General features: G+C 41.2%; 1 protein-coding gene across 2 annotated transcripts in view; it reads left to right on the plus strand.

Moving 5' to 3' along the window:
• The window catches only part of LOC133609788 (cyclic AMP-responsive element-binding protein 1-like), a 95,902-nt gene that overhangs the window by 42,068 nt on the left and 28,256 nt on the right, over positions 1–25,578 (plus strand). For both annotated transcript variants that reach the window (XM_061965738.2, XM_072913469.1), the window contains exons 3-4: positions 12,946–13,092; positions 20,612–20,720. In XM_061965738.2, coding sequence (XP_061821722.1) covers positions 12,946–13,092; positions 20,612–20,720 — 256 coding nt within the window. The remainder of the gene's footprint in view (positions 1–12,945; positions 13,093–20,611; positions 20,721–25,578) is intronic.

Below are 25,578 nucleotides of genomic sequence, written 5' to 3' on the forward strand. Positions count from 1 at the left end.
CCTTTTAACAACACTCAGTAAACGTTTGGGAACTGAGGAGACACATTTTTGAAGCTTCTCAGGTGGAATTTTTTCCCATTCTTGCTTGATGTACAGCTTAAGTTGTTCAACAGTCCGGGGGTCTCCGTTGTGGTATTTTAGGCTTCATATTGCGCCACACATTTTCAATGGGAGACAGGTCTGGACTACAGGCAGGCCAGTCTAGTACTCGCACTCTTTTACTATGAAGCCACGTTGATGTAACACGCGGCTTGGCATTGTCTTGCTGAAATAAGCAGGGTCCATGGTAACGTTGCTTGGATGGCAACATATGTTGCTCCAAAACCTGTATGTACGACGTCCCACTGGGGTGAGTTTTTCCTTGCCCGTATGTGGGCTTTGTACCGAGGATGTCGTTGTGGCTTGTGCAGCCCTTTGAGACACTTGTGATTTAGGGCTATATAAATAAAGATTGATTGATTGATTGATTGATGTACCTTTCAGCATTAATGGCGCCTTCACAGATGTGTAAGTTACCCATGTCTTTGGGCACTAATACACCCCCATACCATCACAGATGCTGGGTTTCAACTTTGCGCCTATAACAATCCGGATGGTTCTTTTCCTCTTTGGTCCGGAGGACACGACGTCCACAGTTTCCAAAAACAATTTGAAATATGGACTCATTAAACCACAGAAGACTTTTCCACTTTGTATCAGTCCATCATAGATGAGCTCAGGCCCAGCAAAGCCGACGGCGTTTCTGGGTGTTGTTGATAAACGGGTTTCGCCTTGCATAGAAGAGTTTTAACTTGCACTTACAGATGTAGCGACCAACTGTAGTTACTGACAGCGGGTTCCTGAGCCCATATGGTGATATCCTTTACACACTGATGTCGCTTGTTGATGCAGTACAGCCTGAGGGATCGAAGGTCACGGGCTTAGCTGCTTACGTGCAGTGATTTCTCCAGATTCTCTGAACCCTTTGATGATATTACGGACCGTAGATGGTGAAATCCCTAAATTCCTTGCAATAGCTGGTTGAGAAAGGTTTTTCTCAAACTGTTCAACAATTTGCTCACGCATTTGTTGACAAAGTGATGACCCTCGCCCCATCCTTGTTTGTGAATGACTTGAGTATTTCATGGAATCTACTTTTATACCCAATCATGGCACCCACCTGTGGGATGTTCCAAATAAGTGTTTGATGAGCATTCCTCAACTTTATCAGTATTTATTGCCACCTTTCCCAACTTCTTTGTCACGCGTTGCGGGCATCAAATTCTAAAGTTAATGATTATTTGCAAAAAAAAAAATGTTTATCAGTTTGAACATCAAATATGTTGTCTTTGTAGCATATTCAACTGAATATGGGTTGAAAATGATTTGCAAATCATTGTATTCTGTTTATATTTACATCTAACACAATTTCCCAACTCATATGGAAACGGGGTTTGTAAGAAAATACCAAACTTGTGTGCCTATTAGAAGACATTTAGATGTTAAGTGGCTGTCCAGCTTTGCAGAAGTAAACACGTTGCAGGACTGCTTGAATGCAAGCACATATAATCCCATATTTGTTTATTCATCTGGTATCAGAGCGATAGCCGATATCAATACTTGATCCCCTAATGACAAATCTGCTGGAACTACACACTTGTCCGTGCCAAGTAAAAACTCTGAAATCCAACGCCAAAGTATACAATGCACCTGGATTGTATTCACAGCGCTTCACTTTTTCCACATTTTGTTACAGCCTTATTCCAAAATGAAATAAATGGATTTTCATCCTGAAAATTCTATTGACAATACCTCATAATGATTTGCAAATGTATTCAAAAATATTCATAATCATATGCAAATATTCACAGCCTTTGCTCAATACTTAGTTGATGCACCTTTGGCAGCAATTATAGCCTAATGTGTTTTTGAATACGAGGCCACAAGCTTGGCACACATATCTCTGGGCAGTTCCACCCATTGCTCTTTGCAGCAACTCTCAAGCGCCATCAGGTTGGATGGAGCTTGGGGGTCTTGTCACTGGCCGACCTGCCTGCCTGCTTGGGCCGGTGGTCTCTTGTTACCCGAGTACTGCGCCTCCTGTTTTAGGTTGGGCCGTACTTTGGCACATACTGGGAGACAAATATATTATACAACATGGGTGGCCAACCAGTCAGAGACTAAGAGACTTTTTTTTTACTGAGTTACTACAAAGAGCCACATCCGACACATGGGCACACATTAACACATTGGAAAAACTGTTTCTGCTTTTCTGCCTGACTTTTGGAAGTGGCCAACTTGTGCTTGCGAAGTTTTGTCCCTTTTGGAAACTCCTGGTCGATGTGAGCTGAAGTGACGCTGAAGATTTGAAGCTTTGAAATGCGCTAATGACGCCTGACGTATTAGGCAGAATGGCTTGCCATTACGTTCAACAAAAAAATATAAACTCTCCCACTCTGTGTTCTTCTTCATATTTTCGTTTTGCTGTGGGTTTTTTTCCCTGCCATTTTGAGAACGAACTTGTCACAAATAGTTTACTACTGTGATCTCACGCACATGCACGTTTGACGTCACTCAAAACGGCTTCTTCTTCTTATGTTAGACTGACCATACGTCATCTTTTCCCCGGAGATGTCCTCTTTTGCGGGGCTGTCCGGGCGGGGTTTCTTAAATACCTCAAATGTCCGGCATTTTGAGTTAAGGTTGCGTGTATTTACAATGTACGTCCAGGGTCAAGAACGGGTTAAAAACAAAACAAATTGTGGAGGCGAGCGCACGCAGCAGCATTCGTGAGGGAGGGGCAGAGACAGAGAGAGAGAGAGCGAGGGAGTGGAGAGACAGACATGACACAAGAGAGAGATGTGGAGAGACAGACAGGACACAAGAGAGAGATGTGGAGAGACAGACAGGACAAAAAAGAGATGCCGAAACGTACCGTATTTTTTGGACTATAAGTCGCAGTTTTTTTCATAGTTTGGCCGGGCTCCAGTGCGACTTATATATGTTTTTTTTCTCCTTCTTTATTATGCATTTTTGGCAGGTGCGACTTATACTCCGGTGCGTCTTGTACTCCGAAAAATACGGTAAATGCAACTTCACGGATGATTTGCGGAAAAGGTATCTGTGTTTTGGTCCTGGCCGTGACACATGGGAAGCAGAATGCACTGTGTGCAAAGCAGGAAGGTATATATCTGTGGCAAATAAAGATCTACAAGCCCATATCGACGCTACAAAACAGCTGTTCAGGGCGAGAGCTCGTCTTGTATTGAGGCATTATTTATGTTTACATTGATACAAGAGGTTATTTGGAATATTTCTACCTCTGCACTTTTTGTGAATGTTACAGAATATAAGTGTGACTTATTTTGTTATACTGTCAAGCAGTGTTGGTGTTACTGCACTTTTTGTGTCTTTTTACGCATTGAAATCAGAAAGGACGCGCAATTCACCCGGACGCAGATTTTTTTTTTTTACCTACCGCCCTGTTTGCTTGTTTTTTTTTTATTGTATCGATTATCGCTTTCTTTTGTTTATATTTGCCGGGTTAAATTTCCGTCCCCGTTTATTGCGTTTTTATTGGTCATGAATTTTGATTCGCCGAAAGTTTTATCCATGACAAATACTGCCTCAGTTTGCACTCAGACATATTTACCGCGAGGGGCTGTCAAAATAAAGACTTCATGGTAAACACTAAGACACCTTTCCTGCTTCCGGCTCCCAGACCGTAGTCGAGGAGCACAGGGGAGACATTCCTCCAGGGCCGTTGTACTTCGGGGGTAACACCCTTCACTTAACCCGGCAGTGGGTCTTTACAGCTTCGGAGTCGAGGGTGAATGAGGCCGGCGGTTTGTTGCAACTTTGTGACTTTATTGGTGTCTTGCACGCAGCCATCCACCAAGCTACTAGCACCTGCATGCACTCACTGTTACCGCTCCCTCACCTCTCACTGAGTCACTCACCTCACATGCTGTCATATCTTAAAGAGCGCTACTCTCATAACAGAGTTAAGAGCCGCATGAAACCAGCCAAAGAGCCGCATCAGGCTCGCGAGCCACGGGTTGGCCAGACCTGTTATACAGGATGCATACATAAATACACACAGACATATAGTGATAGATACATAGATATCAGTGACATGCGGTGAAGTTCATGGCTGGTGAGGCACTGACTTCATCACAGTCAGATTTACAAACATATGAACCCTAAAGAGTATCTTATTCACCATTTGATTGGCAGCAGTTAACGGGTTATGTTTATAAGCTCATACCAGCATTCTTCCCTGCAAGGGTTGGAATTGGGGGTTAAATCACCAAAAATGATACCCGGGCGCGGCACTGCTGCTGCCCACTGCTCCCCTCACCTCCCAGGGGGTGAGCAAAGGGATGGGTCAAATGCAGAGGACAAATTTCACCACACCTAGTGTGTGTGACAATCATTGGTACTTTAACTTAACTTTAACTTTACACATACAAACTGTAGCACACAAAAAGCACATTTAATTAAAAAAACGTTATTATGGTCTTACCTTTACTTATAAATGAAGTCCATGCGCAGCTCCTTCTGAACAAAAGCATCGATAACTTGTTTATAGAAGTCTTCCTTATCTTTCTTCATTTTTAAAAGTGTCTCTGTCTCGATGGAGATCTTCCTTTAATTATTATCTCCTGCTTCGATTGAAAGTCCAGTTTAGAAAACTGTTTTATTTTAGATATGTAATCCTCCATGTTAAAAGTCCAGGCGAGAGGAAAAAATAAACGATCGCTGCTAACTGTTGCTGCTTGTTGTCACTTATTCTGCAGCCGAGTAGTCGCATGAATGATTTCTGGGATCACTAGCGCCCTCTACCACCAGGAGGCGGGATTACTGCGAACCTCAGCCAGTGCGTCTTCGCAGCCGTTGTATGATTGCTCAGCACAAGAAATACAGTTGTTGACAAAATACACTGTACATTATATACCTCAGCTAACTAAACTATGGAAATGTATAATATAATTCATATAGCAATACGGTCTCACTGCACAGCAGGCCAGCAGTTAGCCTAGTCATTGCGCAATCAATGGCGAGGCTCAACTGGCTGGTGACTCACCGCAAGTCTCTTCTCAGTATTTGAACGGCAATTGTGAAAATTCAGCGATTTTGAATAAAAATAATCTAAAACTGGTGAAGTTAAATGGAAAATAAATGTATAGTATAATCACTGGATACATGTAACAATTTAATTTTTTTTTTTCTTTTTACATTTTTTTTCTTTCCATGATGGCATGTGAGGCCCTGCCTCACCTGCCTCCCCTGACTGCACGTCACTGATAGATAGATATATACGTGCACACATATTTACATGCACAAATGCAAACATAGGTACATACGCACTGGGGTTGTCCCGATACCAATATTTTGGTCCCGGTACCAAAATATATTTTGATACTTTTATAAATAAAGGGGACCACAAAAAATTCTAATAAAAGTAATAAACACTTCTCCTGTTGTTTGGATGCTGTACATTAGTTTTGGATGATCCCACAAATTTGGATATCGATCCGATACCAAGTAATTACAGGGTCATACATTGGTCTAATTTCAAGTGCTCATGTGTCCAAGGATGTTTTTCCTGAGTTTATAAACATAATATCCATCCATTTTCTACCGCTTGTCCCTTTTCGGGTCACGGGGGTGCTAGAGACTAATGAAAATACATTTAAAAAGAATAAATAAGATTTTGTGAAGAAAAAAAATATCTATGTAATCATTCTAGTATCAACTAGATACACTCTTGTATTGGTATCGTTACAGTGGATGTCAGGTGTAGATTCACCCATGGCATTTGTTGCCGCTTGCTTTTTGAGTATCCTCCTACGGTATGTAGTGAAACATGTTTAGCTATTCCTCGTCCTGCAGGAATGATACTTGACATAAAGTTAATTTATTTGTCGCCATGGGGATGATAATAGTGACTGAGAAGTAGCTAAAAGACTGCCCACTGTGGATGGACGTTAGCCGCTAGCTAGCGAGCCATGTTTTAAAGCACCTCTTGCTGAGTGGTGTTTCAGTGTTACAGCTTCACCTTTATCATTAGTTTTTAAGCTAACATGTGTCTAGTCTCCCTTGTTATGTCTGCACACCGTGTCTGCTTGTAAGTCCTCAGTGTGTGTGCGTTGCCGAACATGCTCCTCTGCTCGTATAACCAGCAATGTCACGACGACGCGCCGTCAGGCCCGTAAAAAAAAGGGGAACCAGTATTTTTCAGAAGCAGCATAGCAGTGGCGTGCTGTCACCAGGTGGCTTAACCATGAGATGTTCAAAAACGAAGTAATAAAATAAAATACATTTTAATATTTCTCTTTTTGGTGTATGCTTTCTATGTGATTTTGGTGTGGTTCCTGTATATTTTGATCATTTTCATGGTCAAAATCGCGGAAATTCCGTGTTTCCTGATGAAAATAACGCGGCAGACGAGAAGTGAGGCAGACACAGGTGGTGCCTCCACGGCTACACACAAAGTGTATTGAGCGTATGCCTGCGAGGGGAAAAGGCAGGCAATGAGGCAGCAAGTACCTCTGCCTCAAGGTAGGGGGCGATATATTGTCAACTTGCACTTCAATGCCTCAGCAGTACTTTGACTCGCCACACTGGGAGAAGTGGGGGCGCTCAAGCTAGCAGACATGTCTCTCCAGCGGAAGTCAGCCTTTTTTTGTTTTTTTTAAACTATTATTATATATACTAGCGTTTGTGGGTGTTTTTTGTCAAATGCAAAAATAGTGTTTTATGGCTTGGAATGAAATTGAATTAAATGAATGTCTGCCAAGGGCAGCACGGTGTAACAGGGGTTAGTGCATGTGCCTCACAATACGAAGGTCCTGGGTTCGATCCTTGGCTCGACTGCGTGGGTTCCCCCCGGCTTCCTCCCACCTCCAAAGACATGCACCTGGGGATAGGTTGATTGGCAACACTAAATTGGCCCTAGTGTGTGAATGTGAGTGTGAATGTTGTCTGTCTGTCTGTGTTTGCCCTGCGATGAGGTGGCGACTTGTCCAGGGTGTACCCCGCCTTCCGCCCGAATGCAGCTGAGATAGGCTCTAGCAACCCCCACGACCCCGAAAGGGACAAGCGGTAGAAAATGGGTGAATGGAATGTCTGCCAGGGCAGCACGGTGGCAGAGGGGTTAGTGCATCTGCCTCACAATACGAAGGTCCTGAGTAGTCTTGGGTTCAATCCCGGGCTCGGGATCTTTTTGTGTGGAGTTTGCATGTTCTCCCCATGACTGCGTGGTAGAGATGCGCGGATAGGCAATTATTTCATCCGCAACCGCATCACAAAAGTCGTCAACCATCCGCCATCCACCCGAACTAACATTTAATCAAAACCGCACCCGCCCGCCATCCGCCACCCGCCCGTTGATATATATCTAATATAGACGATGCAAGGCATTAGTGAGGTTATAAAGCTTTTGCCTGTTAAAGAAAGGAGACTGATCCAATGCAACAGAGACATTCAATGCGTGCCACGCTGTCACGGCCCAGACGCACACCAGTGCGCAATCATCTCGGAGCCGCCCTGAGCGCACCTCCAAGCGCGCTCGCGCCACTCAAACTGCTGCAGGCAGCTGCGTTCACACATGCATCTGTAAGCCTTGTTTTAACATCCTGTGGCACTCTTCTGGGATCACGGCGGACGAAACTGCTCATGCTCAGGGTGTTTGTGGAGATTCGGGGTTTTGCACAAATGTGATGCACCATGTTAGATGTCCCGGTTTTGTGACTGTCGTAGACATAAACAGCGTCGCAGCTCTTGCAAATCACGTAGCCAGCATTACTATCATCCTGATTTACAACCTCATAAAAACGAGTCCACGCTGAACTTTTCTGGCCTTTTTTTCCCCTGGTCTTTAGTATTCCCTTTTTTAGTTTGTCGCGTACCACGTTTGCTGCCGGCGTTGCCATCTCTTTTTTTTTTCTTCTTCTGTTGTGGCATGCTGCAGGTGCCTGCTCGTTTTTCGTATGTGGGTAACAACATTTAACTATGTATATATATTTCCGAATTGGTTTAACTGCCACCCGCCTGAATCTATTTAAAATCTAATTTTTTTTTATTTCAACCGCCCGACCCGACCCGCGGATAAAATCTAATTTTTTTTTATTTCAACCGCTCGACCCGCGGATAATCCGTGGACTCCGCGGTTGTGTCCGCAAACCGCGCATCTCTACTGCGTGGGTTCCCTCCGGGTACTCCAGCTTCCTCCCACCTCCAAAGACATGCACCTGGGGATAAGTTGATTGGCAACACTAAATTGGCCCTAGTGTGTGAATGTGAGTGTGAATGTTGTCTGTCTATCTGTGTTGGCCCTGCGATGAGGTAGCGACTTGTCCAGGGTGTACCCCGCCTTCCGCCCGTGTGTAGCTGAGATAGGCTCCAGCGCCCCCCGCGACTCCAAAAGGGAATAAGTGGTAGAAAATGGATGGATGGATGGAATGTCTGCCAATATGGAGGATTATATAATGTATCCAAGATTAAATACTTCTCTAAACTGGACTTCAAGACAAAATGAATGTGATCATACAAAGTACATTTTCATGGAGGATAGCTATTGCTGCTTCAAATACAAATACAGAAAGATAAGATACACTCACAATACTTGATTTTTTTTGTTAAAAGCAAAAAGTATCTACCGTATTTTTCGGAGTATAAGTCGCACCGGAGTATAAGTCGCACCTGCCGAAAATGCATTAAAAAAAAGGAAAAAAACATATATAAGTCGCACTGGAGCCCGGCCAAATTATGAAAAAAACTGCGACTTATAGTCCGAAAAATACGGTAATAACAACTATACCAAATACTTTTGGACCCATTTATCATATCATAATATCATAATGATAACGTTTTTATGAAAGCTTCGTTTTCTTGTTATTCTAATGTGCAACCTAAATCAACAATGATTCGAGCTGCACATATGAATTCAAGTAAAAAAAGAAAAGAAGAAAAACTCCAAAAGTATGTATAGTTCACCGCACGTCACTGCAGTATAGTATCGTTTTTAATTCATTAGTACCGGTATACCGTAAAACCCTAATACTCACATACATACACACATTTACTGTACAAACATACATACATAAGCACATACTCATGCATATAATCACGTTTCATTAAACATATAGCGGTGGTGCATCAACAAAGTTTTGAGCCAAGGTCGTGAGTAGGGCTGGGCCAGTGGCGTGTGGTGAACTATACACCAGGTGAGGCAAAGATACTTTTGGAGGGTTTTTTTTTTCTTTTTTTTTTTTTACTTAAATTCATAGGTGTAGCTCCAATCATTAGGTTGCACATTAGAATAACAAGAAAAAGAAGGGATTTATTTGCTTTCATAAAAACATTATCATAATGATATTATGATATGATAAATGGGTCCAAAAAGTATTTGATAAAGTTGTTATTAAATACTTTTTGGTCCCATTTGGTTTTAACAAAATAAATCAAGTATTGTGAGTAGGGATGATGTTTGATAAAAAAAAATTATCGAGTTCGAGCCTATTATCGAATCCTCTTATCGATTCTCTTATCGAGTCCAGATAGGTTGTTGTATATGGAAAAAAAAACACACAATATTTGGTTTAACAAAAAATCACTTTTATTATATAAGAAAAAAATAAAATCTAATAAATAAATACATTTTGACTGTTACCCCCCTAAAAAAATAAAATAAAATAAATAAATATTGACTGTTGTTACCCAAAGTATATTAAGTGGGATTTTTCAGAAAAACAAATACATACAGTAACACAAAAGCAACCTGTCTCTGTGATCACTATAGGTGTATAAATAATAATATAGTGTTAAATAAAATCAGTCCCTTGGGCACAAAACTGAAAATAATACAGCTCTCCAAAAAGTGCACTTCTGCTGCTATTTGACATAACTGTTTGTTATGATCCTTTGACATTTTTGCACTTTATTTCTTTATTGAAAGAAAATTCTATGAAGAGAAAAGTTGTTTGCAAATGTGGTTACAATGCTAAAAAATGAAAAGTTAAAGCTTAAAAAAGAAATACACTTTATTGAGTTAACAATATTTCTTTATAGGGGGGAAAGATGTGATGTTATGAGCTAGGGAATATAACAACTACACTACCCAGCATGCAATGGGAGTGACGAGCATGCGGGTAGCCTCGAAAAGTGTTGTTGCATGTCGTCACCCGGCAGCTAAGAATGAGGTTATGAGCATGCTGTGAACGTAAACGTCAAGAACTCAGCCAACACGCCTCGTCTGCATTATTTATAATTAGACAGACAACACATATACAGTGTGATTTTGTTTTGTTTACAAGGAAAGATAAACAAAAGTTAAAAAAGGGAGATATTTGTTGTATATATATGTATGTGCTGCGGTTGCTTTAAGAACGTTGCGACAGCTGCCGTAAAGGAGGTGCGTTGCTAGCCTGGTTGCTATGTTTCCGGTTGGTCGTAAAAGTGTTCGTCATGTGTTTGTACCCTGCTCAAATCTCTCAGTAAAGTTATTAATTGGATTATATCTTTTTGTTTTGAACTTTATTACACCTTGGAGCGCTTTTTCCGGTCCATTGTTTTTCCTGCGTTCCCTATCTGCGCCTAATGACTGAGCTACGTGATGTCTCACGGGGCATTTCTGGTCGGGATGGGATTCGTTCCCAGGGATTCGAATAAAGAACCAACTCTTTTTCTTTACTATAGTGGTCTCGATAACGGGTACCGGTTCTCAAAAAGGGATTCGAGTCCGAGGACTCGGTTCTTTTCTTATCGAACAACCGGGAAAACCGGTTTCGAGTATCATCCCTAATTTTGAGTGTATCTTACCTTTCTGTACTTGTATCTGAAGCAGCAATAGCTATCCTCCATGAAAACCTACTTTGTATGATCCAGTTCAGAGAAGTACGGTATTTCATCTTGGATACAGTATATAATCCTCCATATTGGCAGACACATTCATTTGATTTAATGTTGTTGCAAGCAATTAAACAATATTTTTGCATCTGACAAAACATACCCACAAACGCTGGTTTAGTCTAATAAAAATGCCATGTTTGTTATAAATACAGTTTTGAAAAAAAGGGGGAAAAAAGGCTGGCTTCCGCTGGAGAGACATGTCTGACTCGCCAAAAACTTTTGGTGAATCAACTCACTGAATAATATCCATGTGATCTTTATAAGTTTAAGTACACATTCTGATGGTGGAGCCTAACTCTAAAGTGTTTGTGAGTTGTAGTTTGTATTTGTGAATTAATCCAGTGCACAGCTGCAGTAATCAATACAAAAAGGCGACATGAGTGCGCAATGTTTATATAGGAACTTCTGATCCTAATTCAGACTCCCAAATTAGAGCTCCCGTTTTCTTATTGATTTTATAATGTATATTTGTATAATGTGTGTGTTCTGAAATAGTGACAGAGAATAGAACAAGGATGGACAATTCAACCCTTAACTCAACAATGAGTAGATGAGTGTTATGTGTGTGTATATGTGTAAATAAATAAACACTGAAATTCAAGTATTTCTTTTATTTATATATATATATATATATATATATATATATATATATATATATATATATATATATATATATATGTATATATATAATATATATATGTATATATATAATATATATATGTATATATATATATATATATGTATATATATATATATATATATATATATATATATATATATATATATATATATAGCTAGAATTCACTGAAAGTCAAGTATTTCTTATATATATATATATCTTAACCACGCCCCCCGCCCCACCCCCGACCACGCCCCCCACCCCCCACCTCCCGAAATCGGAGGTCTCAAGGTTGGCAAGTATGCAGAGTAGTAGCCAAGTAGTCGCAAGAATGATCCCTAGGATCACTAGCGTCCTCTATCACCATGAGGCGGGAGAACAGCGTGCCTCACCCAGTGCGTCTTCGCAGCCGTTTTATGATTGCTCAGCACAAGAAACACGTTACACACATACAGTTGTTGACAAAATACACTGTACATTATATACCTCAGCTAACTAAACTATAGAAATGTATAATATAATTTATATAGCAATACGGTCTCACTGCACAGCAGGCCAGCAGTTAGCCGAGTCATTGCGCAATCCATGGTGAGGCTCAACTGGCTGCTGACTCACCACAAGTCTCTTCTCAGTATTTGAACGGCAAATGTGAAAATTCAGCGATTTTGAACACAAATAATCTAAAACTGGTGAAGTTAAATGGAAAATAACTTTATAGTATAATCACTGGATACATGTAACAACTTACCGTATTTTTCGGAGTATAAGTCGCACCGGAGTATAAGTCGCACCTGCCGAAAATGCATAATAAAAAAGGAAAAAAACATATATAAGTCGCACTGGGACCTATATAAATATATATAAACTGCGACTTATTGTCCGAAAAATACGGTAATTTTTTTTTTTTCTTTTTACATTTTTTTTCTTTCCATGATGGCACGTGAGGCCCTGCCTCACCTGCCTCCACGTCACTGGGCTGGGCTATACATAAAATACACTCGATGTATCATGGGTTTGTCTCTGTGCGATGTAGAAAATGACTATTTTGTGAGTATTTGAGTATACGTTCTCAAGTCAGTTGCTTTTAGCTGCGAGCATTACACTACAGGCTTTTCTCACTCCTTCTTGTCTCTCCTTCTCACAAGCGCACCTTGTTACATACGTCACATACTGTCGCGCGTGCAACTTGTGAGTACTTATTTAAGTACATGGGATTTTTTTTCAAATATCTTTGATAAAGTCGTAAAATAAAATAAAAAAACATTTTCAAATGGTCAGTATGAGGGCATTGTCTGCCGAATTTTGAGGACAAAAATGAACATTTTGGAATAAGGCTGTGACTTATAACAAAGTTTGGGAAAAAGTCACAAGCTGTGAATGCTTTCCAGATGCGCCTGTGGAACAAAATGATGACCTTTTGTCTCGCTTATCAGGAGGTGCATACTGCTATCAGAATGATGGAGCACAGACTGTGGCAACGATGGCTATGACGAGTACACAACCAACACAGACACTGCCCATTCCCTACTGCACAGAGAGGCAGGATAACCTGCAGATGCAGTTTACTCAACCACTGGCAGGTACCAAGCACCCTCAAACCTTTAAAACAGTCGTCCTATCAAACAAACACATCGAGAAATGACCTTTCTCCGTCTCAATCAAACAATTCAACCGTTACTCTAACAGTAGTTGACTTATTAAGCATTGTCTAATAATAGCAACAATATCTGTAGGGCACATGGCCAATTTGAAAATACCTTTTCCACCGATACTCTAGTTTTCCAATGAACAGGGACCATCGAATGTCTCCTGCTGGACACTTGGAGAAACACATGAGGCAAATAGCGAGAATAATAACGGCAACTTCATTTTGGAAGCAATAACTTCATTATTTCACATGTGTCGTTACCAGAAAAAGTCATCATGTTATGACATATAGGTTGTAAGATAAAAAATAAAAAAAAGTAATCATACAATTGAAAAGTGATAACGTAATGAGGGGAAAAAAGTCGTCCTTCTTTAAGAAACGGACAAAAGTATACATTTTTCCAAAGTCTTATTATGAGAAAGTTTGAGTTTTTACAATAAATTAGTATTTATGAAGGCGTCGTAGCGAAATAAAAATGGTGATTATAGTCATTAGGCATGAGAAAAAAGTTGGAATTTTACAATAAAAAAGTAATGCCGTGAGAAAGTCGTAACTAAAAAAAGCGGTAAAGTAACGAATATTGTTGCAATTATTTACATTTACCGTATTTTTCGGTGTATAAGTCGCACCGGAGTATAAGTCGCACCTGCCGAAAATGCATACTAAAGAGGGAAAAAAAACATATATAAGTCGCACTGGAGCCCGGCCAAACTATGAAATAAACTGCGACTTATAGTCCGAAAAATACGGTACATTTATTTAGTTACATTAAACTGCTGCATCCTGATGAGATGATGATGATGATGGACGAAAAAAACACCTGCCTATTTTATTTATTCCCAAACTATGAAAAAAACTGCGACTTATAGTCCGAAAAATACGGTACATTTATTTAGTTACATTAAACTGCTGCATCCTGATGAGAAGATGATGATGATGGATGAAAAAAACACCTGCCTATTTTATTTATTCTTAGTTTATTGTTTGTCATACTAGAGTGAAGTTTGACTTGATCCTCCAGAATCCTTACATTTGAGTTTTTATTGATTTTTTTAGTATTAAAAAAATACATATTTTTCTTTTGGATGGGATAGACATCATTCCACCACTGTATCTTTATTCAGTTAGGTTGATATGACACATCCTATTGAAAAGTGATAATGTAATGAGGGGAAAAAAGTCGTCCTTCTTTAAGAAACGGACAAAAGTATAAATTGTTCCATAGTCATATTATGAGAAAGTTTTGAGTTTTTACAATAAAATAGTATTTATGAAGGCGTCGTAGCGAAATAAAAATGGTGATTGGAAAAATAGTCATTAGGCATGAGAAAAAAGTTGGAATTTTACAATAAAAAAGTAATGCCGTGAGAAAGTCGTAACTAAAAAAAAGCGGTAAAGTAACGAATATTGTTGCAATTATTTACCGTATTTTTCGGAGTATAAGTCGCACCGGAGTATAAGTCGCACCTGCCAAAAATGCATAATAAAGAGGGACAAAAAACATATATTGTCATGTCTGTGTAATCATGTTTTGTTTTAGTCATGTTTTTAGTTATTGGACTCTTTAGTTTCTGGCTTTTCAATCCCTTGTCTTGTTTCTATGATTACCCATTAGTTTAACCTGTTCCACGTTTGGACTCATTGTGCACTCTTGTTTGTCACCATAGCAACCCATTAGTTTTCACCTGTCACGTCACGCACCTGTTTCACGTTTTGAGTCACACACCTGTTTTCGTTAATCATGTCTGTAGTATTTAAGTTCAGTGTTTTCAGTTTGTCTTTCTGGTGACATCCCCACAATTATGCTCTACACACTCTTCATCCTCTTAGATCCCATGCCAAAGTAAGTTTTTGTTCCATGTTTAGTCTTTTTGTTTTTCATAGTTTGTTATCCGCCATTGTGCGCGCCTTTTGTTTACTTCCTTGTTTTGTAGTTATAGTGTTAAATAAAAATGTACTTACATTCCCGTCTCGTCTCGCCCGAGCCAACTTTCCGTTGCATTCCGGAAACACCCAAGACCAAGTCATGACAGTAAACTAATGGGTAATCATGGAAACAAGACAAGGGAGTGAAAAGCCAGAAACTAAAGAGTCCAATAACTAAAAACATGACTAAAACAAAACATGATTACACAGACATGACATATATAAGTCGCACTGGAGCCCGGCCAAACTATGAAAAAAAACTGCGACTTGTAGTCCAAAAAATACGGTAATAACAACTATACCAAATACTTTTGGACCCATTTATCATATCATAATAACATAATGATAACGTTTTTATGAAAGCTTCGTTTTCTTGTTATTCTAATGTGCAACCTAAATCAACAATGATTCAAGCTGCACATATGAATTCAAGTAAAAAAAAAGAAGAAAAACTTCAAAAGTATGTATAGTTCACCGCACGTCACTGCAGTATAGTATCGTTTTTAATTCATTAGTACCGGTATACCGTACAACCCTAATACTCACATACATACACACACATTTACTGTAAAACTGCGACTTATAGTCTGAAAAATACGGTACATTTATTTAGTTACATTAAACTGCTGCATCCTGATGAGATGATGATGATGATGGACGAAAAAAACACCTGCCTATTTTATTTATTCCCAAACTATGAAAGAAACTGCGACTTATAGTCCGAAAAATACGGTACATTTATTTAGTTACATTAAATTGCTGCATCCTGATGAGATGATGATGATAGACGAAAAAAAACACCTGCCTATTTTATTTATTCTTATTTTATTGTTTGTCATACTAGAGTGAAGTTTGACTTGATCCTCCAGAATCCTTACATTTGAGTTTTTATTGATTTTTGTAGTATTAAAAAAAATACATATTTTTCTTTTGGATGGGATAGACATCATTCCACCACTGTATCTTTATGCAGTTAGGTTGATATGACACATCCTATTGAAAAGTGATAATGTAACGAGGGGAAAAAAGTCGTCCTTCTTTAAGAAACGGACAAAAGTATAAATTTTTCCATAGTCATATTATGAGAAAGTTTTGAGTTTTTACAATAAGTCATCAGGCATGAGAAAAAAGTTGGAATTTTACAATAAAAAAGTAATGCCGTGAGAAAGTCGTAACTAAAAAAAAGTGGTAAAGTAACGAATGTTGTTGCAATTATTTACCGTATTTTCGGAGTATAAGTCGCACCGGAGTATAAGTCGCACCTGCCGAAAATGCATAATAAAGAGGGAAAAAAACATATATAAGTCGCACTGGAGCCCGGCCATCCATCCATCCATCCATCTTCTTCTTCCGCTTATCCGAGGTCGGGTCGCGGGGGCAGCAGCCTAAGCAGGGAAGCCCAGACTTCCCTCTCCCCAGCCACTTCGTCCAGCTCTTCCTGTGGGACCCCGAGGCGTTCCCAGGCCAGCCGGGAGACATAGTCTTCCCAACGTGTCCTGGGTCTTCCCCGCGGCCTCCTACCGGTCGGACGTGCCCTAAACACCTCCCTAGGGAGGCGTTCGGGTGGCATCCTGACCAGATGCCCGAACCACCTCATCTGGCTCCTCTCGATGTGGAGGAGCAGCGGCTTTACTTTGAGCTCCTCCCGGATGACAGAGCTTCTCACCCTATCTCTAAGGGAGAGCCCCGCCACCCGGCGGAGGAAACTCATTTCGGCCGCTTGTACCCGTGATCTTGTCCTTTCGGTCATAACCCAAAGCTCATGACCATAGGTGAGGATGGGAACGTAGATCGACCGGTAAATTGAGAGCTTTGCCTTCCGGCTCAGCTCCTTCTTCACCACAACGGATCGATACAGCGTCCGCATTACTGAAGACGCCGCACCGATCCGCCTGTCGATCTCACGATCCACTCTTCCCTCACTCGTGAACAAGACTCCGAGGTACTTGAACTCCTCCACTTGGGGAAAGATCTCCTCCCCAACCCGGAGATGGCACTCCACCCTTTTCCGGGCGAGAACCATGGACTCGGACTTGGAGGTGCTGATTCTCATCCCAGTCGCTTCACACTCGGCTGCGAACCGATCCAGTGAGAGCTGAAGATCCTGGCCAGATGAAGCCATCAGGACCACATCATCGGCAAAAAGCAGAGACCTAATCCTGCAGCCACCAAACCAGATCCCCTCAACGCCTTGACTGCGCCTAGAAATTCTGTCCATAAAAGTTATGAACAGAATCGGTGACAAAGGGCAGCCTTGGCGGAGTCCAACCCTCACTGGAAACATGTCCGACTTACTGCCGGCAATGCGGACCAAGCTCTGGCACTGAGCATACAGGGAGCGGACTGCCACAATCAGACAGTCCGATACCCCATACTCTCCGAGCACTCCCCACAGGACTTCCCGAGGGACACGGTCGAATGCCTTCTCCAAGTCCACAAAACACATGTAGACTGGTTGGGCAAACTCCCATGCACCCTCAAGGACCCTGCCGAGAGTATAGAGCTGGTCCACAGTTCCACGACCAGGACGAAAACCACACTGTTCCTCCTGAATCCGAGGTTCGACTATCCGGCGTAGCCTCCTCTCCAGTACACCTGAATAGACCTTACCGGGAAGGCTGAGGAGTGTGATCCCACGATAGTTAGAGCACACCCTCCGGTGCCCCTTCTTAAAGAGAGGAACCACCACCCCGGTCTGCCAATCCAGAGGTACCGCCCCCGATGTCCACGCGATGCTGCAGAGTCTTGTCAACCAAGACAGCCCCACAGCATCCAGAGCCTTAAGGAACTCCGGGCGGATCTCATCTACCCCTGGGGCCTTGCCACCGAGGAGCTTTTTAACTACCTCAGCAACCTCAGCCCCAGAAATAGGAGAGCCCACCACAGACTCCCCAGGCACTGCTTCCTCATAAGAAGACGTGTTGGTGGGATTGAGGAGGTCTTCGAAGTATTCCCTCCACCGATCCACAACATCCGCAGTCGAGGTCAGCAGAACACCATCCCCGCCATACAGGGTGTTGATAGTGCACTGCTTCCCCTTCCTGAGGCGGCGGATGGTGGTCCAGAATTGCTTCGAAGCCGTCCGGAAGTCGTTTTCCATGGCTTCCCCGAACTCCTCCCATGTCCGAGTTTTTGCCTCTGCGACCGCTGAAGCCGCACACCGCTTGGCCTGTCGGTACCTGTCCGCTGCCTCAGGAGTCCTATGAGCCAAAAGAACCCGATAGGACTCCTTCTTCAGCTTGACGGCATCCCTCACCGCCGGTGTCCACCAACGGGTTCTAGGATTACCGCCACGACAAGCACCAACTACCTTGCGGCCACAGCTCCAATCAGCCGCCTCGACAATAGAGGCGCGGAACATGGTCCATTCGGACTCAATGTCCAGCACCTCCCTCGTGACATGTTCAAAGTTCTTCCGGAGGTGGGAATTGAAACTCTCTCTGACAGGAGACTCTGCCAGACGTTCCCAGCAAACCCTCACAATGCGTTTGGGCCTGCCAGGTCTGTCCGGCATCCTCCCCCACCATCGCAGCCAACTCACCACCAGGTGGTGATCGGTAGAAAGCTCCGCCCCTCTCTTCACCCGAGTGTCCAAAACATGAGGCCGCAAATCCGATGACCCAACTACAAAGTCGATCATGGAACTGCGGCCTAGGGTGTCCTGGTGCCAAGTGCACATATGGACACCCTTATGTTTGAACATGGTGTTTGTTATGGACAATCTGTGACGGGCACAAAAGTCCAATAACAAAACACCGCTCGGGTTCAGATCCGGGCAGCCATTCTTCCCAATCACGCCTCTCCAGGTTTCACTGTCGTTGCCAACATGAGCATTGAAGTCCCCCAGTAGCACGAGGGAATCACCCGGGGGAGCACTCTCAAGTACTCCCTCGAGTGAATCCAAAAAGGGTGGGTACTCTGAGCTGCGGTTTGGCGCGTAAGCGCAAACCACAGTCAGGACCCGTTCCCCCACCCGAAGGCGGAGGGAAGCTACCCTCTCGTCCACCGGGTTGAACTCCAACGTACAGGCTCTGAGCCGGGGGGAAACAAGAATTGCCACCCCAGCCCGTTGCCTCTCACTGCCGGCAACGCCAGAGTGGAAGAGAGTCCAGCCCCTCTCGAGGGAACTGGTTCCAGAGCCCTTGCTGTGCGTCGAAGTGAGTCCGACTATGTCTAGCCGGAACTTCTCCACCTCGCGCACTAGCTCAGGCTCCTTCCCCCCCAGCGAGGTGACGTTCCACGTCCCAAGAGCTAGCTTCTGTAGCCGAGGATCGGACCGCCAAGTGCCCTGCCTTCGGCTGCCGCCCAGCTCACATCGCACCCGACCTCTATGACCCCTGCTATGGGTGGTGAGCCCATTGGAGGGGGGACCCACGTTGCCTCTTCGGGCTGTGCCCGGCCGGGCCCCATGGGGACAGGCCCGGCCACCAGGCGCTCGCCATCGTGCCCCACCTCCGGGCCTGGCTCCAGAGGGGGGCCCCGGTGACCCGCGTCCGGGCGAGGGAAATCTGGGTCCTTGTTTTTTATTATTCATGGAGGTCTTTGAGCCGCTCTTTGCCTGATCCCTCACCTAGGACCAGTTTGTCTTGGGAGACCCTACCAGGGGGCATAAAGCCCCCGGACAACATAGCTCCTAGGATCATTGGGACACGCAAACTCCTTTACCACGTTAAGGTGGCAGCTCAGAGAGGAGTGGAGCCCGGCCAAACTATGAAAAAAAACTGCGACTTGTAGTCCGAAAAATACGGTAATAACAACTATACCAAATACTTTTGGACCCATTTATCATATCATAATATCATAATGATAACGTATTTATGAAAGCTTTGTTTTCTTGTTATTCTAATGTGCAACCTAAATCAACAATGATTCGAGCTGCACATATGAATTCAAGTAAAAAAAAGAAGAAGAAAAACTTCAAAAGTATGTATAGTTCACCGCACGTCACTGCAGTATAGTATCGTTTTTAAATCATTAGTACCGGTATACCGTACAACCCTAATACTCACACATTTACTGTAAAACTGCGACTTATAGTCCGAAAAATACGGTACATTTATTTAGTTACATTAAACTGCTGCATCCTGATGAGACGATGATGGACGCAAAAAACACCTGCCTATTTTATTTATTCCCAAACTATGAAAAAAACTGCGACTTATAGTCCGAAAAATACGGTACATTTATTTACTTACATTAAACTGCTGCATCCTGATGAGATGATGATAGACGGAAAAAAACACCTGCCTATTTTATTTATTCTTATTTTATTGTTTGTCATACTAGAGTGAAGTTTGACTTGATCCTCCAGAATCCTTACATTTGAGATTTTATTGATTTTTTTAGTATTAAAAAAATACATATTTTTCTTTTGGATGGGATAGACATCATTCCACCACTGTATCTTTATGCAGTTAGGTTGATATGACACATCCTACCTGAAAATAATATTTGTTGGTATCATAAATGTAATCCAAACAACTAACTGACTAACTAACTGGTTTATATCTCCGCTGGTTCCTCAGGTGACATGACATCCAACCAGCTTCAATATGCCAACTCCATCCTTCCTCAAGGTGTGGGGCAAGGCAGTGTTCCTCGAAACCAGTCAGAACGCAGCTTGATGAAGAACAGGTATAGAATATGATGCAGAAAGATGAATCATAATGGAGACGTGCCTTTTGGAATAAAGCCACAAAATCTTTATTTGCAATTCAGGGATCAATATGAAATGAATGCTTCATGTGTTAATACATGATCATTTGTTTGATAACAAAATATTAAATAAAGCAATATCTTATGTTTAACAGAAAGCTGATACTGATAACTGTGTTGTCCAGTGGTTATATATTTTTTCTTACACTTCTGAGTATCCTTTGGAAGTATGCATTCATTTTTCAGTTTGTCCTAGGTGTGTTGCCGTAGCCAGAAAGTAGTCTTTGCCTTTTAGTTAAATGTGCGAGTATTTTGTTGAGTCCTACAAAGTGTTTATACTGTGATTATTGTGCATCTTTGTTATAATTTTCCATAACAAATTAGCCCATTTTGAAAAGTGGACCCTGACTTTTGAGTTCTTCCTATCAGGCATGCTGGCTTTGTTGACATGGAAAAATATTAGTAATAATAATAACTCACTATATTTATACTGTATTGCGCTTTATAAAAAGGTACTCAAAGACACTTATACCATACTAGGTTAAAAGCATAATTTTACTCCATGTCGTTCAAATCCAGTTAGGCAGGATATCTTGGTCGTTTTATTTCTTGTTTTATACTTTTTTTATTTATTTATTCCATTTTAGTATTTTTAGGTGATATAGTTTGCACTGCTTTTAAGGTATATTTTACTATTGTATTTAATACATTCCTCTGTGTTACAATGTAAATATGAAACTGCGTGCACATTTTTTTCTAATTGTTTATTGTGCGATTGTTTTTTAATGTGCTACATAAATGAATATATTTAACTGAGCATAATCCAAATAATTTATGATCATCAAAGCACATACAGTGTACTAAAACAATCAGTGAAAAATCTAAAAATGTGGACTCAATTAAAGAACATTGTATTATGAGATGGTTTGTCTATGGTTTGTCTAGTATTAAAAGCGAGTTTTGAAGAGGTGTTTTTTTTTTTTTTTTCAAACGTTGGGTTTTGTCATGAGCGGGTGGAAATGGGGGGAGAGTTCCAAAAGGTGGGGGCAGTGATGGATAAGGCACTGCACTCCCAGGTTCGGTGTTGGGTTCTGTGATGAGAGGACAGCGGGTGCTTATTCGTACATTTCTAACAGGATTGTGGGGGGTAAGGAATAGTGTTCTACAAAATACTTTTGAAAAGTAATTAATACATGTTCCATGATACTTTCCCAAAAAAGTAATTGAATTATGAACGGAATTATGCTTTAATAAATGTAATTACCAGGGTAAGTAATTAATGCATTACTGGAAAAACAAAACCTTCAAATATCTGGCATATGCAGTTGAGACGTTTCATGAGAGCTGTGTGTGTGTGTGTGCCTTTAAAGTGCCAGTAGAGTGGAAAAACAAGTTGCCTCTATAGCAGGGGTCGGGAACCTTTTTGGCTGAGAGAGCCATGAAAGCCAAATATTTTAAAATGTATTTCCGTGAGAGCCATATAATATGTTTTAACACTGAATACAACTAGATGCGTGCATTTTTAAGTAAGACCAACATTTTTTGAGTATAATAAGTCTCTTATTCTTTTTAATAACATTGTTATTCTGAAGCTAACCAATAATAAATAAAATACTTCTTACCATTAATGCGACTTCTTGAACAGGTGCGGTAGAAAACGGATGGATGGATTAAAATGCATGAGAATGTTTTATATTTTGAACGTTATTTTTAACACTGTGATTACCAGCTGAATTATTCATTACTTATCGGGTTAAGCAATGTCAGCTAAGATTTATCTGAGAGCCAGATGCAGTCATCAAAAGAGCCACATCTGGCTCTAGAGCCATAGGTTCCCTACCCCTGCTCTATAGTGAAGCCATTATCATATATATCTGATTTATGACACCAAAATACTTCAAAAGTTTGCGAATAAATAGATATGATTAAAATAGTATCAATCTCACAGAGATTCCCAATCCATTTTGAGTGATAATGAATAAGCCAGTCACGTGATCCTGGACGCAGAGTTAGGAACCAGAGATCCATTCCCCATCAACAACAATGCCAATCAAGCAATAGGGTTGTCCCAATACTAATATCTTGGTATCGGTGCGAATACAAAAATATATTTCGATACTTTTCTAAATAAAGGGGACCACAAAAATTGCATTATTGGCTTTATTTTAACCCAAAAAAATTCAGATACTTTAAACATTACATTCAACATATGTTTCTTATTGCAATCAAAGAAAAATGTTGGCATTAAATAAGATAGTGAACAAACTACAAAACTTAACTTGTAGTAGTAAGTAGCAAACTTGTTACAAAGTCTCCCCTAATTTGTTTTTAATTCGTTAGTACCGCGGTACTTTATTAGTACCCGTGTACCGTACAACCCCGTCAAACAGACTTTGTGAGAGCCAACAACGATTACACTGTGACAAATGATATCCAGAACCTTATATTTTTGAGACCGAACACAGAGGATGAGCAATATGTTATAGGCACTCAGCATCAAGGGTTGGAATTGGGGGTTAAATCACCAAAAATGATTTTCGGGCGCTACCACTGCTGCTTCCCACTGCTCCCCTCACCTCCCAGGGGGTGATCAAGGGTGATGGGTCAAATGCAGAGGATAATTTCGCCACACCTAGTGTGTGTGACAATCATTGGTACTTTAACTTTTTAGTTAGAGTGCTAAACAGATGCAGCTTCATTGTAACACTATAGCATCAGCAGTATTGCTAGGTGCTAAACATACAAACTAACTCGGGATGTCCGATAATGGCTTTTTGTCGATATCCGATATTCCGATATTGTGCAACTCTTTAATTACCGATACCGATATCAACCGATATATACAGTCGTGGAATTAACACATTATTATGCCTAATTTGGACAACCAAGTATGGTGAAGATAAGGTACTTTTTTTTTTAATTAATAAAATAAAATAAGATAAGTTCATTAAAAACATTTTCTTGATTAAAAAAAGTAAAACAATATAAAAACAGATACATAGAAACTAGTAATTAATGAAAATTAGTCAAATTAACTGTTAAAGGTTAGTACTATTAGTGGACCAGCAGCACCCACAATCATGTGTGCTTACGGACTGTATCCCTTGCAGACTGTATTGTTATATATTGATATATAATGTAGGAATCAGAATATTAATAACAGAAAGAAACAACCCTTTTGTGTGAATGAGGGAGTATTTTTGGGTTGGTGCACTAATTGTAAGTGTATCTTGTGTTTTTTATGTTGATTTAATAAAATTAAAAAAAACAACAAAAAAAACGATACCGATTAAAAAAAAACGATACCGATAATTTCCGATATTACATTTTAACGCATTGATCGACCGATATTATCAGACATCTCTAAAACTAACCATAACAAGCCATAATAAAACAAACACTTACTGTAATATCTCCACTCTCTCTGGGATGCCAACCGACGGGACGCTCACATAATTCCCTTTAGATAAAGAATCAATTGCAATCCTCACAAACGGTTAAAGAAAGATGCCACAACTACATCTTTTTTTGCCATCTCGGAGGATGTCAAAGTCGACCAGTCTCTTGATCCATGGCCACATTTGTCTACTACCAGGTGAGAGATGCATGAATTATAATCCAGAATTAACTTTTACCAAGTATAAGACGAAGCACAATTATCTGCCGTCTTAGTGTGTCAACAATAGCAGCGTAAGCTGGCATTAGCTCACTGCTATCAATGCGCCGCTAAAATAGTCTTATAATACAAACCCCGTTTCCATGTGAGTTGGGAAATTGTGTTAGATGTAAATATAAATAGCATACAATGATTTGCAAATCCTTTTCAACCCATATTCAGTTGAATGCACTACAAAGACAAGATATTTGATGTTCAAACTCATAAACTTTTTTTTTTTTTTTTCAAATAATAATTAACTTAGAATTTCATGGCTGCAACACGTGCCAAAGTAGTTGGGAAAGGGCATGTTCACCACTGTGTTACATGGCCTTTCCTTTTAACAACACTCAGTAAACGTTTGGGAACTGAGGAGACACATTTTTGAAGCTTCTCAGGTGGAATTTTTTCCCATTCTTGCTTGATGTACAGCTTAAGTTGTTCAACAGTCCGGGGGTCTCCGTTGTGGTATTTTAGGCTTCATAATGCGCCACACATTTTCAATGGGAGACAGGTCTGGACTACTGGCAGGCCAGTCTAGTACCCGCACTCTTTTACTATGAAGCCATGTTGATGTAACACGTGGCTTGGCATTGTCTTGCTGAAATAAGCAGGGGCGTCCATGGTAACGTTGCTTGGATGGCAGAGGAGACACATTTTTGAAGCTTCTCAGGTGGAATTCTTTCCCATTCTTGCTTGATGTACAGCTTAAGTTGTTCAACAGTCCGGGGGTCTCCGTTGTGGTATTTTAGGCTTCATAATACGCCACACATTTTCAATGGGAGACAGGTCTGGACTACTGGCAGGCCAGTCTAGTACCCGCACTCTTTTACTATGAAGCCATGTTGATGTAACACGTGGCTTGGCATTGTCTTGCTGAAATAAGCAGGGGCGTCCATGGTAACGTTGCTTGGATGGCAACATGTGTTGCTCCAAAACCTGTATGTACCTTTCAGCATTAATGGCGCCTTCACAGATATGTAAGTTACCCATGTCTTGGGCACTAATACACCCCCATACCATCACAGATGCTGGCTTTTCAACTTTGCGCCTATAACAATCCGGATGGTTCTTTTCCTCTTTGGTCTGGAGGACACGACGTCCACAGTTTCCAAAAAAAAATTGAAATGTGGACTCGTCAGACCACAGAGCACTTTTCCACTTTGTATCAGTCCATCTTAG

The sequence above is a fragment of the Nerophis lumbriciformis genome, linkage group LG07, assembly GCF_033978685.3.
Source record: "Nerophis lumbriciformis linkage group LG07, RoL_Nlum_v2.1, whole genome shotgun sequence".
Classification (NCBI taxonomy): domain Eukaryota; kingdom Metazoa; phylum Chordata; class Actinopteri; order Syngnathiformes; family Syngnathidae; genus Nerophis; species Nerophis lumbriciformis.